The following is a 19,242-nucleotide window of genomic DNA, read 5'->3' on the forward strand; positions in this document are numbered from 1 at the left end:
AATTTTAATATCACAGTTGGGTGTTTTCTGATGGCCTTTCCTGACCTCTGACCCTACGCCACCACACTTCGGTGCAGGGGCAGCAGCGTCACATCGTAATCAGGCTTTTTATGATTCACCGCTTTGGATTGTTTCGGCAGCTTCTTCATTTCTACCATCGTCGGTTGCTTTAACAACGGCAAGAAGCCCACATTTGCCTTGAGGCCGGCTTCAGCATTCTTTGCTTGCTCCATGGTTGAGTTGATGGTTTTCCACGCTGTTGGCGCCCAGAAGCAATACAACAAAGCACTGCTCACCAAATACACTCCAATCGCGATGAGCGTTATAACCAGCCCTAACTGCAAGCATGGACAGACACGAAATAGTAGAGTGAGCAACATTTTAACGCCGGGTGTGAGATCTTCAACGCCCTAGAAGCGAAATAGAAGTTAGAGGAAGTCTACTTGCTGCAAGCTCAAGAAATCTTACCATCTCAATCCAAAATATGGGCAACGCCATATTCTTAAACTGCGATACATCTCGATTATATTTGACATTTCCCATCAGTAAGTTTATCTGAAAGCGGGAACGCACTCTCATGGGTATGCCCAGTTGCTGCAAAATATATAATAAACTTCTTTATGATATGTCTGACAAGCTAAAGCTAAGCTCACAATTAATTAATTATTCAATCCCGTATACCTTCTCGACTTGGATAGTATAAATTTTTAATGAGGGACGCATGAGGTCTAGATAGCAAAAGTATACTAAATAGGCGGCTAAGCGCTACCAACTCCAGGTTACTATCGTCGTTTTAACTGCATGTAACTTGACTTAACTACCTAGTGGTTTAGGAACTAGAATCTAACTACACTTTAGCAGGCTTTGAGTTCTTTACTAAGTTTAATTACATATCTTGGTTGGGGTACGTCTATGAAACAATATCGTCTGACACTGGGGACTAAAAATCCTGTATTATGTTTGAACTATCGGTTTCATGATATCGACTACAAGTCGTCTCACTTCGATTTTTTTTAACTTAGAGTTTGACATTTCCAAATTAAATCTTACTTTTTGTTGGAAATTTAATTCTTCTTTGAGAAAACAACCTCCAAAACCATTTATCTATTCTAATGATATTAATCTATTAATTAATTCACACTCACCGGTTGTATGATTATATCTGTACCGTGTCTGTCCTTATCCGGACTCAGTCCTTCTATGTTCTCCAGCAGACTTGGTTCACCGTTGAAAAAGTGAGGAAATGAAACGGCCAGCGGTATATCTATTTTACGAATAGTTCTGGTTAATTGCAAATTCACAAGATTTATTAAGTGGTTTCTTACTGTAGTAACAAGGCGAAATATTGCCAAGTCCTTTCTTCAAGCAACGCTTGTTCTTGCAATAGCAGGATGTCTCTGAGTCCCCGAGATCGCTATCAAAGGCATTTTCCTTCAATTTGAATTTATAGCCCTTAAATCCATTAACGGTTTCAGGGTGTGAGTACTGTATGGGCAGACTGCGGCAGAAAGCTTTGCGATACACGCGAAATGTTTCGCCTTTATGGATGTTGCGCGGGAAGAGCGTGCCGTCATAGGTACCACGTAGTGTGTTGCACGGTGTGTTGCTCGTGCTAAAATCGGAAAACAAATCGTAAACTTCTAGGGCATACTTATTGTGAAAGAAAGAAAATCTTACTTGCGCTCCTCATTATAGTCCCAGTTTTTGAAACCTGTCTTGCCGTTCCAATTGTCGATGGAGAAATCACGATCTGTCTCTTCCACTGCACCACCATCGTTCGCGTGCAGCTTTTTCGGTAATTTCATGGTGACCACATTGTGACCTTCGTCGAACATCTGCAACATTGTTCATAAATTAATATGGCTGTCACACTAGAAAAAGGCAACAAGCAGCCACTCACCCGCTCCATTAAGCCAAAGCGTTGAAAGTGTATAACACTCGGCACCACCTTCGATGCCAAATTCACTATTGGATCCTCATAACCCCAGAGATAATCATGAACACTCAGCTGCAACATCGGCTTAGAATTGAATTTTTTGGTCAAAGCATTCACAGCCATCATAGCGAATATAGAGTAAGCAGACGCCGCAGACATCACACCCAAGTAGGGTATATTCGGCGCGATTATCTTATCGATCGTCGGATCACCCACAGAACGTTCACGTATAAATCGCACTGTACGTTGTGGCGTGTAAGTGACGGTTTTGTTGTCGTTAAATAAGACATTTTGGTTCTCCAACACCTCCTGGTACACATACGGACCCACCTCCACCAACTTCAGCTTGCTGTCCTGTCCGCTTATGAACGCTTCCACATTGGTGACATTGAACATGTACACGCTGATGAACACTTCGAGCGGTGGCTTCAGCCACAAATTATACAGCAGCGTGCCGGTTTTCAGGGTCAATTGCTGCAAATAAGAATATATCCGCAAATTTGTTAATTGCATATAAAAGCTTGTAATGGAGAATAAAGGCAGAGAATGCTTGCCACTAATTGAGCTGTTATTGTGATAATTTTTGTATATTTCTTATTTTTATTTTTGTTTTTATTATGATTATGTAGTATACTTCACTTACATTATCAATTAGCAGCTGCAGTGGATCAATCGCGATCATCAGAACCGCCACAATTATCAGCGCAATGCCAACACTCGATAATTTGAGTATCCCTGAAATGAAGTGGAAAGGCAAATTTTAATATATTCTAGAGTTTAAAGTTTTACACTAATTTTGATTGAGTTTAATTATGACTACTTATTTAATTGCAGTTGTCAGGAGTCTTCCCGGCTTGCAATAAAAGGATTGTTAATAAAATTTATAGATTATTTAATGTGTGAAAAAAGGGTGATTAAAAGTGTGGAAATACATATATTTGAAATAGCTTGTTTTCTATAAAAGTAAAGTTGTAAGAAAGAAATTTTTCACCACTTTTCATAGTTAGACTCCATTATCGAAATATTTGCTTTCGAGTTTCGAAATTAATCTTATTGGAATCTTCATTATTAGTAACAGTATGCAAGTTCCTTCGTTTTCCTCGCATTTCAATGGTGTATAGCATTTTTCGATCAAGTTTATATTAGAAATGTTATAAAGTTATAAGTTAAGGTTTCTTGGGTATACTTTTTTTCCGAAGTTTCCATTTTGACCATTCAATTTCCAGTTTTTTGAATAATTTACATTACCACTGTTTATCTTAAAATATCTCTTTTATCTTCTGAGGCATGGGAGGTCTAAATAATATTTTTATCTCCCTTCCTGCCTTGCTTAAACGCTGGAATGCAAAATATTTGACACATGCAACAACTATGACAGCGACCATGACAATGAAATTCACCACAAGAGATTGGACTATTGCAATTAAGAGTCCAAAGATCGAGCAAAACTGGTTTGCTAATTAAATGTAAAAAAAATTATGTAGCCACACCAATTTACACAAAAATTAAAAATATTCACAAATTAAGCAAAAATAAAAACAAGTAAAATAAAAAACTACAAAAAAAAACTGAAATTTAAATATAAATCGCCATTGATACGAAATGAACTAAGGATAAAATAATAAAAACAGTACAAACAACGTCTATTGATGCGAAACAATCGCTAAACGTCACCTGCAACAATAGCAAATAAAGTAAATAAATTAGACTGCAACAACAATAGCAATAATGCGACAAGCAGCACGGGTAAGCACGGGTAAGCAAGCCAGAGCATTGAACCGAGCCACTACTCGCATTGTACCCGCACATTATTTGCCTATATGCATACAGAAAGTATTGTGTGATGTGTGTATGAATGGAAATACGCACTGGTTGCTCTGTACATATGTATGTATGTGTGCATGTGTGTATAAACGGCTAAGCGATGTCAGCAACACCGATCGAGGGTACATGATAGCGCCAACAATGGCCGTAACAATGGCTATTAGAGCATTGGCAACGGCAGCAACAACAGCAAAAACGCATTAAACATCGAACAAGCAACAATCATTGCTGCCGCTGGCTTTCCGATTGTCAGACAAACGACAGCATCGCCGCCGTCAGCATCGCAGTTTGTCTCGCAAATCCATTACGGCGAATGCAAGTAGCGGATTAATGAAATTGAATAACAACCTCGCTGCAACAAGCACAACCAAAGCACCAACAATTAGCGCTCGTAATTAGCGAAAAATTAGCAAGATATACAAGTACAATGATTAATTGGCGACCGTTGTTGTTGTTGGGAACTATTTTCTAAATATCTTTTAAGTATTTCGCTATGTGACACCTTCGAAGCAAGAAATTTTTCATACAAAAGTAGTGTGTGTGAATTTCTATTGCGGAGTGCTTGAACTGAGAAATTAGTTTGAAGCTAATTGAAATCTAATGGAAAATTATCGAACTAAATGTTTTCAATATCGGTACTATATTTTTAGAAACTGACCTTTTGGTCTCCACTTCTGTACTTTTTCAAAACGCGAAAGGTCCATCAAAACCTGAAGTTTAACAAGTGAAGTGTTTTAATACAAAATTTTAAATGGTGTTAACTAAAGAGCCACCATCACAGTTTGATAACCTCTCTGTGTTCCAAGTGCGGTACTAACTTCGCACTTGCATTAAAAGAATCACTTTTGGGAAAAGCAATCGTTACTGTTGACTGAACAAATATTCAATGACAAATAACGGGTTTTTGAATAGGAACACAACAAAAGTACAGGAATAGATAGGGACACCAAACGACGCCATATTTTCCCCGCTCTTTTGGTATTTCTCTTCAATAAGCTATGCCATTTTATCATGCAGAGATATAAGATCCAACAATGAGTCGAAATTATTAAAATTTACTACCGAAATTCGAAGTCAGTGACCTCAACTTTAAGAGCGCTACGTCCAATTCATGCTACTCATAATCGTCCTGTCAGATCAACAATTTTAATCCACAGCCACAGTACAAAATGTTCTCGTACCAGTGAGACAAAGAAGCGTCCGTAGTGTCGAGAATATTGCTGCCGCTAGCGCATCAATTTAGGAAGCCTCGAATCAGGCTCTCACACGTCGTTCTCAAGCGTAGGGCTTTTCTGTGACGTCGTTGTGGCGGATCGTTGTTTGTACGTGAATTGGGCAACAACTTGAAAATAATCTGGATTTTCATCGAAAAATCATCTTCAACGATGAGGCTCATTTCTGCCTGAATAGCTTCGTCCATAAGCAAATTATGCTTTATTGGTCGGGCAGCACGTACTCCATGAGTCACAATTGCATCCCGAAAAAATTACGGTTTGGTGCAGTTTAAGGACCGGCGCCGTCATTGGACCGTACTTCTGCCGTGAAGATCAAGACTGGGACGTTACTGTGAATTTGAATCGCTACTGCTCAATGATAACCAAATATTTTTGACACAAATTGGATGATATGGACTTGGACAATAGGTTGTTCCAACAGGACGGCGCCACAAGCCGCACAATCAATAAAGACATATTTGACTTAACTGAATTTAGATAATGCGCAATTACTATTTGTATGAAAAAGTTTATTGAAAGCGCTGAACGTTAAAATTATGCAAGATTAAGATATTTACTCCACACATAAAAATATTCTTAATAAGAATGAATAAAACAAAACAATGTTTGAGCAACACTAAAATTACAGCTAATTTTTCAAAGTCTGTCGATAACCTTCAGCAGCCAATCAAGAATCTGCCAAACGGTTAAAGAACTTTATAATTGTTTACAACGTTTAAAACTTAGCGATGCTAAAGGGTTTCAACACATTTCTATTTAATAAACATTGCTGCTTAGCGCTAAAAACAATCAAAGTAATGTACAAATACACAAATGTAAATATATGTATATGTGTGGCATGTATGTATATATGTGCGAAAGCATAAATAAACGTGATCAGTTTCAGCTTGGTTTATTTGCACCTTCGCGGGTTGATTGGCTTGCGGCAGAAAGTTCCTTGAACATGACACCGTGATGTATCGTAAAGTTATTCCTCAATATTTGAATTTAACTATTCACTTGTCGGCTAAGTCAGAAAATAAATAAATAAAGTAAACACACGACAGCTAGTTCAGCATATTGTTGTAAATATTTTATTTTAATTTTTATTTTGTTATTGTAACTTCAAAGCAACTGTGGACAAAGCGGTCATTGTGGTCAGCGAACAGGTAAGCCAGTTTCTTGCTCATATTTTGGCGGGAACAATGGTAATTTAGTTTCAAGTATGTTTCATATAAAGAAAAAGCCGTGAACTATTCCCTGAATTGGTCAATGAAAAAACGTCCATAAATATCAAAATTTCATATACGTACGAGTATGTGCTCCAAATTAGAGCAGTTCAGCTGCTTAAATGCTGTAATTCAATGCATCCGTGCGACAGTTAAAACCTACCGTAGCGCGTAATAAAATTGCAGCATTCGTAGAATCTGTATTGAGTTGGAGAGAAATATTTACTAATATCAACATATTTAGCGAGTATTAAGTCTAAATTTATATATAATAATATTGGGTCTTTAACTTTATTCGTGAGTTATTTTTATTTGAACGTTTTTTATAAAAAAAAAATTGTTAATTAATATTATTCAAAGCATTGCCTATCTGAAGTTATAAAATTTTTCCATCTTTCTCACAACTTGCGGATTCCATGCCAAACGAACTGCCCCGACTTGACAGTCAGGAATGAATTATGCCAATATTTGCTACCCTGATTTGATGTGAGGCGTATTCCAGTGAAATCACTCTACATAGTAGTCAGAAGAGGCAAGGCCTGGACCATAAGGCGGATGAAGCAAAACTTTTCAGTCGCTCTTTTCCAAATTGTTACTAACCAGTCCGACAACTTGAGGCCGAGCTTGTTAATGATTGAAAATTATTGGCTCGTGTCTAGTTTCAAATTCCGGGAGTTTGGTGGCAATCAATCGCTTCAATTTTATGAATGGTTGCCGCTAGCACTCCCGATTAATCATTTCACTCGTTTTTATAAACCCATAGTACAACACTCCCTTCTGATCCCACCAACTAGAGGCCTTTGAGTCATGCATATTTGACTTTGCCGTTCATTTAACTTTTTGGGCAGGTCTCACATATGAATTTTTTGTATTTAGGGTTATCGTAATGAATCCATTATTCATCACCACTTGCAATCCGAGACAAAAACAACTTTTTTTTTTTGATATTATTCTTGACATCAAAAATCGTCTTTCAAAGTTTCTTGGCTTCAATTGAGATTTATTTTGGATATATAATTTCCTTGCTTTTGAATATATCCAGTTGCTTGCAAATCTTTTAAAGTAGCTGCTTGAGTGGCTGCCAAAGATTCTAAGAGTTTATTCCTTTTGTTTAGCAATAACCTTCATCTAGTAATGCTTTCAGTTTTTCATGGTCAAAACATTTTGTGACTCAGGCTAGAAACCTCTTTTAGAACGAACGCTCAGAAGCGGACTGAAGCATGTTCCCATAGACATTCACTAAAATACGATGAATTTAGGCTAAGATTTTCTTCATATGAAAACAACAAAGAAGAAAATCAATTTTAAGTACAAAGTTCGACATATTACCAAACCCTGAAATTAAATACCACGATATTCCAGCAGGGATTGATTATTAATGAAACATGACACCTAACAACACTAGAAACTCCCTGGACTAAACACATGAAAATATAAGTTATAACTACTTTCTGTAAACCTTTAAAGCTGCAAAACATAATTATCATTTTCAGTGTTGCACTTTCTAAGCACAACACTGTAAACAATCCGGTACATAATGTATACATGTCGACATATTGCAGACATCACTGACTGAATTTTGAAGCTAAGAAAATTATGCGTGCACATACATATAAATGTTTACTCTTGCTAAGTAACTGCTGTCTGTCTGTATTTATCTGCTTACATATATACATATAGATATGTATACACACATATACGTACATATGTATGTTGTAAGCGTAATTTTACGATGCGGATGCGACTGAGCTGCAACAAAAGCGCATTCAAAGATTTTTGACAATGAACTGCTTTTCGACAATGAAACACTTGATTGTTGATTGTGGCTATGTGACAAGCAAAGGCCAGCAATGCACGCCCAAAATAAATATTTATGCACACAAATTGGTTTTCATGTTAACTTGTGCAGCGGCCGTAAAGCAGCAAATCGAAACAATGAAAAGGGTTAAGACAATATTCGGATGCAATGAAAATCATGAATGAGTCAAAAGTTCACGCTGTAGAATGTAGTAGACTAAACAAAGCATCAGCTTAGCCCTTCAAGTATAATTGACCTTATGAATGTCCCGTGAATTTTCGCACCATATAGTTAACACTCAAAATGTTAATGAATGATATTTTTATACAAAAATCCGTTATTGCCTTGGGCTGAGGTTACTTCTCATCTCCTGAAAGTGATGGTAAGAAATCTAGGTTTATTCCTCGATTTGTGCAGCCCTAGCGCCTACAAAGAATTACATGTCGTATTTTGCAAAAACAAGATCTGTTAATTGGAGCTGCTTAGATCCCGCACGATAGTTCCAAGTTTACTTTGATTATGATCTATTTAGAGTAAAGCAAATGAAGTTCTAAGAACCACGTGTTCCATATAGATTTATTTATTTTTTTTGCTTCCAGCAATGATTTAAAATTAATTTCGAAATCTTCCTGACACATACCAAAAATTGGAGAAGAATTCAGGATAAAATCTAGCAAGCTAAGAAAAGTATAATTAAATTAAGTCCTATCTAGTTCTATCCAGTTAAAATTTCAATAAAATCCAAATAAAAACTTTTAGGAAGAGCCTCGAAATCTTCGTAAACTCTTTTAGTTCTTTCATCAAAATGCAAAATAAAAACAGTTCTTGAAGCTTTGTCGTTAAATTCTCCAATAAGCTCACTTACTCTAAATTCGTCTCCACTTTCTTTCTCATTAGTCACACAGTAAAGTTTGCGATCAAGATCGCTCTGCACAACATTTTTCCTTTTCTCCTCTTCAATTGTAGCATGACTCATTCCGACTCCGACAAGTAGAACTTGCGGCACAAAGTGGTTTTGAAACTCGCGATAAAGTTATCAATAAATAATCCCTTACATGCTCTAAATAAGCTTCCGTGTACAACAAAATTAATTAAGTTAAAACTTGAAAAGAATTGTAGTAAACACTGATTACCGAACAAGTTCTGTAGAAACCAAACTGGGATAACCCAAATGCTTACGCAATCTGTATGCAAAACTTTCCATTTAAAAAAAGACATAAACCCATGCAAGAATTTTTATTGCGACAGCTCCTTTAGTGAAGAGACAAAATGCGTAATTCCAGTTGAGTAAATATGTACGTTTGTGAAGAGCACCCTTTATGCCTTGCCTTTTAATCGTTTCTTGCCATTTTCGCTTCAATGAAGTTCAAGTTCATAGCAAATTGCGAGGCCTTTTTTGCCTTCGCATGTGAACTCTGTGTTGTTGTGCGCGCTGTGATTACCTGCGCTGTCGTTGGCATGCGTGCAGCATCCGCTTGAATGGCTTCGTTTCGTTTTGATAAAGGTGAGCGAAGCATAATAATGTAATCGAAGTATCAGCGGCGAAGAGCGGTGCATTCGCAACCGGAAAAGATCACGTTTTTGATAAATCGAAGTATTCCAGTAAGGGAATCACAAGAAATTAAAGTAAAGGCAGTTAAGACATTGGTTGACCCAGCACTGTTGAATTCAAGAACAATGATTTGTAGTGACAACAACAACCATGAAATTACGCACAGACCAGAATTATATAATCTCGAGCATATGCCCGTATTTAGGCAACCGCTCAAGGAAAATGCCACGCCCATATTTGTGCAATTTTCAGTGGATATGGCGTACAGTGTCGGCAAGTCAAATTTTTCACGTTTACGTTTTCTTTAAATATAACTACTTGTGTGCATATATTTTGGGTAAATTTTTGCGAAAAACAAAATAAAAATTCTTGTTACTTATAACCAACTTGACCCACTTGCTGTCTTTTGCTGTTGTTTTTGCTTATGGCTAAAGTAAGCAGATGAATTCGGCGCATTGCATGTGGCTGCGGACTAGCTGGCGAAGCTAAAGTCACTGAGGCTTTGATCTTGGCAGTGACAGTGAGTGTCAAGCTGCGGTTTCCGACAGCCGGCGAACGCGAAAAATGAAACTTTAACATGTACACAATATATGTATGTATGTATTTATGTATGTGCGAAGTAAATATGAGACAAATTTGAGTAGAGGTTAAAATATTCAAATTTCCGTTTTCGTTTTTTCCCTTTCTTTTTTTGTTTGCTTTATTTATGCGTTTTTTTCTTGTTGCTAAATTGTTGTTGTTTGCAAATTGGTCTTTGATTGGATTTTTATAGATGCGATTTCTGCCACCTTCAGCTAGCACTTCCGCAAAAGACGCATGCCAACCGAAGAGTTACTGGTCTGCGGTATTGCCACGCGGCTACGCGAGGAATGCAGAACTTGCATTTGGTAAAGAATGCAAAATAAAAAAATAAAATCGACGAAAACAAAATTGAATTTTATTCAAACGCGTGCGTCACAGTGCACCTCAGCTAAAGCTAGCAAATTAAACAACGGAATTAATTAATAAAATCAAAATCTGGTTTGCTGAAGTCGCATTTTACAGTAACTCAAATAATTGCTCATACTTTTTCGTCGTTAGTTATGTGTATTTGTCATGAAACCGTTCTTCTATTATCTAATTACTTCAAATTTATGAAGCATACATCATGGTAAGTGGTTATCAGGTCCCCGCAAGGCTATGATGCTGAACCCAAACAACATGTCGTTTTTGAATGCGCACAACCCTCTCAATAAGGTCTCCTGCGGCTGGTCAGTACAGCATATTTCAGCAGAGAACGTCTCACAGATAAGTTTTTATTGTTTTAAAATCTAAATTAGAATAAAATCTCAAGGCTTGATCTTAAAGATGGAATAAATAAAGAAAAGTGCTTCGTAATAAAATTAAAAAAAAATCTTTATTTGCAATTAAGACTGTTTTGATAGCACAAAATAAGCGCCTTATGAAAGTTAAATTTAGAAAATTGATTAGAAGGTGATAGATGACCCAAAATACCAGCTCAATAACGACAGATGAGGAAATATAGCTGGTGACAGCTGATTTGCTGAATAAGGCATTTGTACCTTATAATTAAATACCATCAAAAGGGTGATGGTCTCTCATCCGAGACTGTTTTCTATTTTTCATTGGGAGTGTTTTTTACATGGCGAGTCTCAAACCCAACACACAACCCAGGGGAGGATGTTTCGTCTTCGCACATGGTCTAAAACCGAAAGTCGTGAGCTGCTGGAGTCATATGTAAAAGAATCGGTTCTGGCCACTCCAAAGTGAATGGCGCTAGAAGTATTAAATACCATATAATGCTAAAACAAATAATTTTAAATATTAAAAACTAGTATCCGTTATATTGGGTAGTCGAAAAAGTCTTTGTCAATAGATGTCCAGTGCTACCAATCACATTATGTCATACCATGTAGTGTTGGAAAGGTGAGATTTAAAGCTTCATTTAAAGCTCCACATCTGAAGCGAATGGTAACAGGAGACGAAAAGTGAATCCAATCATCCACTAAGACTTGCTCCAGCCTGGTCGAACGATTGATTCTACATTTTACTGTCAACAAATGATGAGATTGAAGTAAGCAAAAAACAAAAAAACGGTCAGAACTGATCAACAAAAAGGGTTTCGTGTTCCATTAGGACAACGCTAGACCACACACATCTTTTATGACTCGGAAAACTGGGAGAGCTTGACTGAGACCAAAGTGGTACATATTTGGTTCAGTAAAGTTCATAATAAATATAAAAAAAAAGTTTGATTAAAAATACGAAAAGACTTTTTCGACTGCCCAATAAAATTATATTAATGACATGATTTAAAATATATTTTTTTCTTTCATTGGGTCATTGTTATGTAAATGTTAAATGAAATTCACTGACAGAAGCCGCCGGCGATTAGAATAACCAAAACTTGTATAAAATTTTTAGTGTTTATTATTCAAAATTAATTTAAATACGCTTCGATATTCTCACTAATTAATATAAACTAGTTGTAACATTTATTTTTAGTATTTTTCAAAGTTCAAGGCTGGCGAACTTTAAAAACCATAACGCGCCTTTCTCGTACTATTCAACATTTATGGGGATGCCAGATTTTGAAAACAATATCTTCTCAAAGAAGAGTTATGAGTAGTTAGAGAGGACTTGGTATAATATTTTATGGAGAATCCTTAAGTTTTCATTTATTTGTTGACCCAACAGTTGGAAAACAATTTCCGATAAAATGTCTTCAAACCGACGCAACATTGATCCGAAATATTATGTTCCACAAACTCTCCGCGAGAGATGCGAGGACTTTGAGAGAGCAGATGTGTGTTTACAGAAGATTAATGGTTATACGAATGGACGAATGGAAACTGTAATATTAAGGGGATGACAGAAGATATGTAATTTTCAATGATATTCTTGGCACAATCAATGTATAAGACTTTTAGAACCTGGGTCCTTTAAATATATTTTTAGAAGAGTTACTCATAACTTAAAATTCTCTAAATAGTAGCGTAATGATAAAATCTTCGGTATTAAATTAATACTATTTTTAATGCTATTTATTATATAGAATTTAAAATATATTCTTTCAAACTTTATCACATAAATTTTCTTGTTTATAAGTCAAGGTTTTCTATTCTTGCAAGAGCGGTAAACTGACAGTACTATAGACTTCTAATGTCATGCATTCGCTTCATTCAAATGCTCGAATTCTAAACTAAAAACGACACACTTTTTTTAATTGATAATAATAACCAACAGAGTTCACCGAAATTCCAACCTACGTCGTTTCAAAGTTTCAAAGTTTCAAATGTCAGTTATTAACAAGTTAGCAATTAATTGCTCAAACTCAAACTCAAATGCAAACTCGACGAAAGACCAAATTAAGTATCTCATGAATTTGATTTCATTTATAGACAAAATCCGGAAAAGTTTCATGCAAGTATTGCACAAATACCTGTAATTACTAATGCAGACTGACAAAATTGCAGTCTATTTCTGTAATCGTGAACGGACAATGAACGAGCGTGTGTGTCTGTGAGCGCATGTGGCAACTGTGGCGATCACTCGAAAAAGTTGTTTATGCGCCGTGATCGCTGTGACAGTAATCATACGACAATCTAATGCTTAAGCGAAACTTAGCGCCACGTTCGAACCACACTACCATAGCTTTATTCTAAAGTTAAACGCTCGTATCATGCGCACAAAATCTTAAGAAAACACGTTCACAAAGCGGCAGCTACAACAGGTGATCTTCATCAAGGCTTACAATGTATGCAGCTCTCTCACTCTCTTGCTGGCATTTTGGGTTCTCCGCAGTGGGTTATTGTCGCTTAGTTTGGCCTGTTGCCACGTGCGGTTTGTTTACATTGATGTCGATAGATGCTCGTATCAACGGCGCAGGCGCACGCTTTGTTGTAAGAGCAGCCACATATTCGCAGTTTGATACAGAGTTAATTGGTGATGAAGTATGTTGCCGTATTGCGTTAGTACGACAAACCGGTAAACATATGTTATAAATGTTGTACAGAAACCGTTTTGTGACAGTAACCGATTTGTATTTAATTATAATTTTTTTCCTTTTGTTTTGAGAACGCCTTTGTTATCAACCTGTGTATGTTTGTAACACGTTGGACGATATACAATATGTTCATTTGGTCACGTCCGTTTAGTGAAATAGTGAATTCCGTAACAATGTAAAGCGTGTTTTCTGTAAATTGCATAATTTATATCTTGTTGTTAACTGTAGTCTGTAATTTTAAACCTGGCAGACCTTGAACGGATTTATTAATTTTTACCAAAGCACATTTACATAGTTGCTAAGTGACTGTGGTTCTGTATAAGGTTACCTAGTTAAGCTACCTTCTCGGCGCAGACAAACTGGCAACATGTTTTGCCAACAGAACTTCCCAAAGAAGTTTGTCATATTCAAATAGAGAATATAGTTAATCAATTTGTTGTTTTCGTGCTGCTCTTTATTAATCATTTTTCAATTGAAAGCTAATATATTTGGCAAATTTAAATGTCATGTCAATTTCGTATACATGTACCAACCACTGAAAGAGAATAATTCTTGATTTTAATCAAAAGATTATCTTAATGAATTATTTTCTTATCTATCCATCTATCTAATTTTCTAATCAATAGGATCTCATATTCCACAGAACCAGTTAAGAATCTGTGCAAATATTTAAAATCTATCCAAAATACAACAACAAAGGCGAACTAAAATCTCATAAAATATTTAAATTTGTAATGATTAAAACAAGCTCCTTTCATTCTTCGCTAATTGCTAATGTAAATAGCTTGCACGCTTCAAACTCATAAAAACTACACATCGTGAGATAACTGAGCTCGCATAATGGCCTTTCCTAACAAATATCTGTCGCGCTGTCTTCTCCCGACTAGATCAAACTGACTCGGTGAGTAATAGAAACAACGAGTAAAGTACATATTTGCCAAAATATAATGTATAAAACATTAACTTCCGTTGCACTGACGCTATAATACCCTTCATAAATACAAAAGTTGTCTTTCAAGAACTGGATTTGGATCGATTTGTTTGTACACAATAATCCAAGCCAAATTTCTTGAAGATATCTTGCAAAAAGAAAAAGTTTATGGTGCTTGACAAATCAGACAAATGTTAGAGAGATGGATGGCAAGAGAGCTCGACATCTCTCGCGTTCATTATAATTGCCGATGACTCATGGGTTAATGAGTTTGTCAAGCAAACAAGGCAACAATCATCGGAATGAAGAGGAAAAACTAGTCGAAACCAAAAAAACCAAACCAAAACCTCAAAAACCAAGGTGCCCATTGTTTTTTTTTTCGATATTCGTCGTTTGGTATATCATGAATTTGACAGACGTCATTAAGGAGTTCTATTTGGCCGTGTTGTGGCGTTTGTGTGAGAACATCTGTCCAAAACGGCCGGAATTGTGGAAGAAGAATTCAGGGATATTCACCGTGTTGGGCTCAGTGGGATTTGCAAATTTCATGAGAATTTTTATACAGGGTATAACAAACTGAAGAGAGCAAAAATTGAGAGCGTAAGAAGCAGAGAGAGAGCTGCATGTTTTTGAGAGTAGAAATGAACTGCTGCCATATTCGGAAACAACTGTTAAATACATGAGTAAATAAGTAATGATTGAGGCATTTGTTTAACTTTGTACATTTTAATAGTTTTGAATTCTTCAAATAAAGAATATATGTTTATATATCGTATATATAAGTACATGTTCATTATTTGGCTATTACTGAGAGTAACCTATTAAATTTTCCCATTCTTCTCCGTGATAGCTAGCCGCTGCTTTGACTTCAGAGACAAACCTAATGTTTCGAAGCGGAATTTCAGATAAATTTCAAAACAGTTTGATGTGAAGGCTGTTCCTTCGATAGATTGAGAATAATCTGTCAAAAATTCTAAAAGAATTACCGTTTTGAAATTTAAGTTACAGATACTTTTTATTCGTTGGAACTGTTATGCCAGACTTTGAGGACTTCTTAATTAAAGCAAAATAATCTTTCATCATAAAAACTATTAAGATAGCAATTCTTCAATTCTCTAAGCAATTCTTTCACTTCACAAAAGTCACATTTTTATTAAAAAAATTGTATTTTATTTATTTAAAAAATAATAATTTTTTGAAACAGCTTGTACAAGTATATTGAATTTCTGTCAAAATTTTTTAATTTCATTGTTATAATTTTACAGTTACTAATAATGTTCCAAAATTGTATAGATTGCAATGAAAATAGTACATTCTTGTATACCATAAATGAATCCACAATATTAAAAAAAAAATTATCACCAACTGAGCGTAATAATTTGTTCGTCACTGTACATTTGAAGTGAACTTTCAAGCGCTAAAAATATTTATGCATGTTTAATTTAAAGCAAATTATAAATAAATTTACGATGCAAAAAACTTCGTTAGATAACAGTTCAAAGCTTCTAGCTAATGAAGGAATGTGGCCAAAAGCAGTCTTTATTAAGAGCACACGAGTTTTACTCCTAAAACCTCATAATGGCACTAATTTTAGTATACAAATTCCCACAATCGTTAAAACACTGCCTTTTTTGTTGTATTCGCAAGCAATTTATGCAGAAAAGTCTTCGAGCTTATAATAAATGTAAATAAAAAATTAAATTAGTGCTGAGCAAAAGCATGCACACATACATACATGCGCGTTTGAGAAACATATTTTATATTTCATTAACGCTGACAAGTTTTGCGCGAAACACGCTTATGAAAATCAAGCCAAGCGGGCAGCGGGTGATTAAATAAAAAGTTAAACAACAGCAATTTAAATAAGAAGATCAGTTCTGATCGGCAAAAAGCAAAAAAAAATATAACTTTAGTTTTTAATTGCAATATTCAAATACAAATAGCGAAGATTTGTTGGGTCCGTGGCTTTCATCCACAGATTCGTATATTTATCTACGATCTACGCATATGTTCCTTAAAATGTAAATATACCAATGCGAATTTCCCATTAACCCTTAATTTATGCTAGTATGCTAATTCGCGTGAAATTATTTACACAAATGGAACGGGGGTTTTTAAAGCACTTACGGGTCGCCAAGCATAAGAGCAAAAGTTTTGCTTAACAACTTTTTTATGAATGCGAAATTTTTCAAATATTAAATTTGTGCGTATGGCATTTAGGTATGATTACCACTCATACGCCCGGCGGGACCAAATAAGAACTACGTATTCTCAAGTGCTCTCCGCGGTTGAAAAAGAGTGATCACCTTATATCTAAGCCAATTGGATTAATAAAAGGTAATGCCATATACCTAATGCTATGAAGCGCTATGGCATACCAGTTAAGTTAATGTTCCGAAATTGTGAATATCCGAGGAAATTCCCTGACAAAAGCTAGAGCGTCGTAAATTTACACAAAATACTATCAAATTGGCTTGATTATTGATGAACAAACACCTGTTCATTACTCTCCCTGCACCATTTCCCTCACATGTAACCACGAAGAACAGCACTTTGGCCAGCGTCTGCGCATGCGCCCCCACTTTGCTTTGCCACAATCAGCTAATTTGCATAATATTTGGCGCTCAGACGTATTAACTGCCATTTGACTCGCGAACGTGATAAATTTGCAAATCATTTCAATTTGCTTTTGGTGTTATTCAATTGCCATATAATCACTTGTTGGCTACATTTTTGTTATTGTTTCGCTGATCTGCTTTAGCACGCAGCTATTTGCTCTATTTACTCTAAGTGCTGCTTCTTCTTGCCCTCCACTTCATTCTCTACTGGCCTCAGTTGGACTCTAGCTTCTGCCTATTGATCTGCTCGGTTTCAGTTTCATTGGTTTTCAATAGCTTTGGGGTTTTTTTCGATAATTTTTTTCGCATAACTTCGTTGTTGTTTTTATAATTCGTAGGTGCTGAATCATCATATTTTTGCTAGTTTTGTGTGCTTTTCACTTAGATACCGAAAATATCGTGCATTTTTTTAACTTTTTCTCTCGTTATTTTCGCTTTATGCTCGCTTTGATAGCGTGGTCAACCTAGCGCCTGCCTAGCGGCCCTCTAGCATTGTTTGTAAACAATCGCGCACAGACAAATGCTCACTACTGTATCGACACGCATACACGCAGGCACATTTATGCATAGTTGTGTTGGAGCTGAGCTTATTGCTTTGTTATCAAATCAGGTTTTTTATCTTCTACGGTCAAATTTCGGTTGGTGTGCTCCATGACCTTGGCTTTAATGTGTTGACATGTCTTATATGTACGTATATTTAGTTTGTAGTATTTGTCATTATTTAAAATATAACCTGCGTACTTTTTAAAAGCAAATAAGTATTTTAGTTGAAATAACGGTACAGCTTTTATATTTCTTGTAAGATCAGTTGCAACCTACACTAAAAAATTGGGTTTATTTTTGAATTTATTAAAAAAAAAATATTTAAAATTGACAACTCAAAATGTACATTTGTTGGAATAAAAACTAAAACCAAACATTTATAAATTCAATTCTTAAAGCTTCAGCTTCAACATGGCTACTTATTTTGAGGCTCTATGTTACAATGCTGTACTTACGGCCACTTCTGGATCCTGCTGCAAAAAGCTTCATCTTTTTTATTGTATTATCTCACTAATTTATAAAAATCAGCTGGTAAACCCCGATTAATCGCTTTGTTTCCGTGTTCCGTAAATTTACTTTGAATTGTTGCTTATACGTTTCAGTTTTTTTTATTTTCTTTTTTTATGAATAATTAAAATTATCTAGTTTCATAAAGTTGTAGCAATTTTTTCTCTTTTTGTTTAAAATAAATTATGAATTGATAGTACGAGTTCCATAATGTCACGACTGCTTAATAAAATCAAACGACTATGCTGTGGGCACTTCCTTACTGTTAGCTTCTTATCTAATTTATCGAAATAAATAATCACCGCAATCAACCGCACCTCAAATGAATAACGGCTTCGTGAACCACCGAAATATTTTTGACACTTCTCATTAAACAAAAAAATATTTAAGTTCTTCACAAACCAAATGTTAGTGTACACGCCTATTTTTCGCTCTATACCGGAAGTGCTTGAGTTGTAGTTAATTTTTATATATATTTATTGTTGACATTAACAGTTCTCATATATTTGAAAAATTTCCATTTGTTCACATATAGGTGTTGGCGTTCACTGCACTTGTTCTTCTTCTTCTACCCTTCGTTTTCTCATTCGTTAGATTTGCGCACGCGCCCAGCACTTCTTAGCTTATCAAAATCTTGCGGCTAAATGCGAATCTCATAGTTGCAACTTGACCCTTTATATCGACTCTAGCCGAATGCCAAAAATAAAAGATCGCCAGCAACACGTTTCAGATTCGACGACGCCGACTTCCACATACGACTATACGACTGCTTTTGAAGCCGCAGAGCCAACAGCAACATAACTAGAAGTAGAAGCCAAACCGCCACCGCAGCAGCCAGCCGCCGAAAATCACAAAAACAAAGCGCAAGTCGCATATACATATGTACATAGCTAAAGGAGCGCTCGGTATCTGTAGACTAAGCGCGAGCGTGAAAAAAGCTAAAAATAAATGCCTTAATTCAGCATCAGTGTTGAAACGCCTAAACTAAGCAAATCAAAGAAAAAGCAAAAACACAAAAAAATACGAATTTCAAACATACTTTGAAACGTTGCAGTCATTTCAACCGGTCCAGTTGACTTCTCAA

General features: G+C 35.8%; 1 protein-coding gene across 1 annotated transcript; it reads right to left on the bottom strand.

Annotated features, from left to right (window-relative positions):
- Nucleotides 1–53: 53 nt before the first annotated feature.
- Nucleotides 54–8,977, bottom strand: LOC120779268 (lysosome membrane protein 2). The gene is made up of 9 exons (XM_040111517.1): nucleotides 8,867–8,977; nucleotides 4,419–4,470; nucleotides 2,580–2,671; nucleotides 1,901–2,410; nucleotides 1,678–1,835; nucleotides 1,326–1,612; nucleotides 1,146–1,264; nucleotides 469–594; nucleotides 54–410 (listed from the first exon to the last, which is right to left on the bottom strand). Exons 1-9 carry the CDS (start codon nucleotides 8,975–8,977, stop codon nucleotides 54–56), a joined length of 1,812 nt encoding a protein of 603 aa, XP_039967451.1.
- Between the last annotated feature and the right edge of the window lie 10,265 nt (nucleotides 8,978–19,242).

Source organism: Bactrocera tryoni, chromosome 1, assembly GCF_016617805.1.
Source record: "Bactrocera tryoni isolate S06 chromosome 1, CSIRO_BtryS06_freeze2, whole genome shotgun sequence".
Classification (NCBI taxonomy): Eukaryota; Metazoa; Arthropoda; class Insecta; order Diptera; family Tephritidae; genus Bactrocera; species Bactrocera tryoni.

Coding starts and splice junctions, on each gene's coding strand:
- LOC120779268 (XM_040111517.1), bottom strand. CDS start 8,977: ATGAGTCATGCTACAATTGAAGAGGAGAAAAGGAAAAATGTTGTGCAG. Junction 2,672..4,418: donor ACAGAAGTGGAGACCAAAAG/GTCAGTTTCTAA, acceptor ACTTCATTTCAG/GGATACTCAAATTATCGAGT. Junction 1,265..1,325: donor TATTTCGCCTTGTTACTACA/GTAAGAAACCAC, acceptor TTCGTAAAATAG/ATATACCGCTGGCCGTTTCA.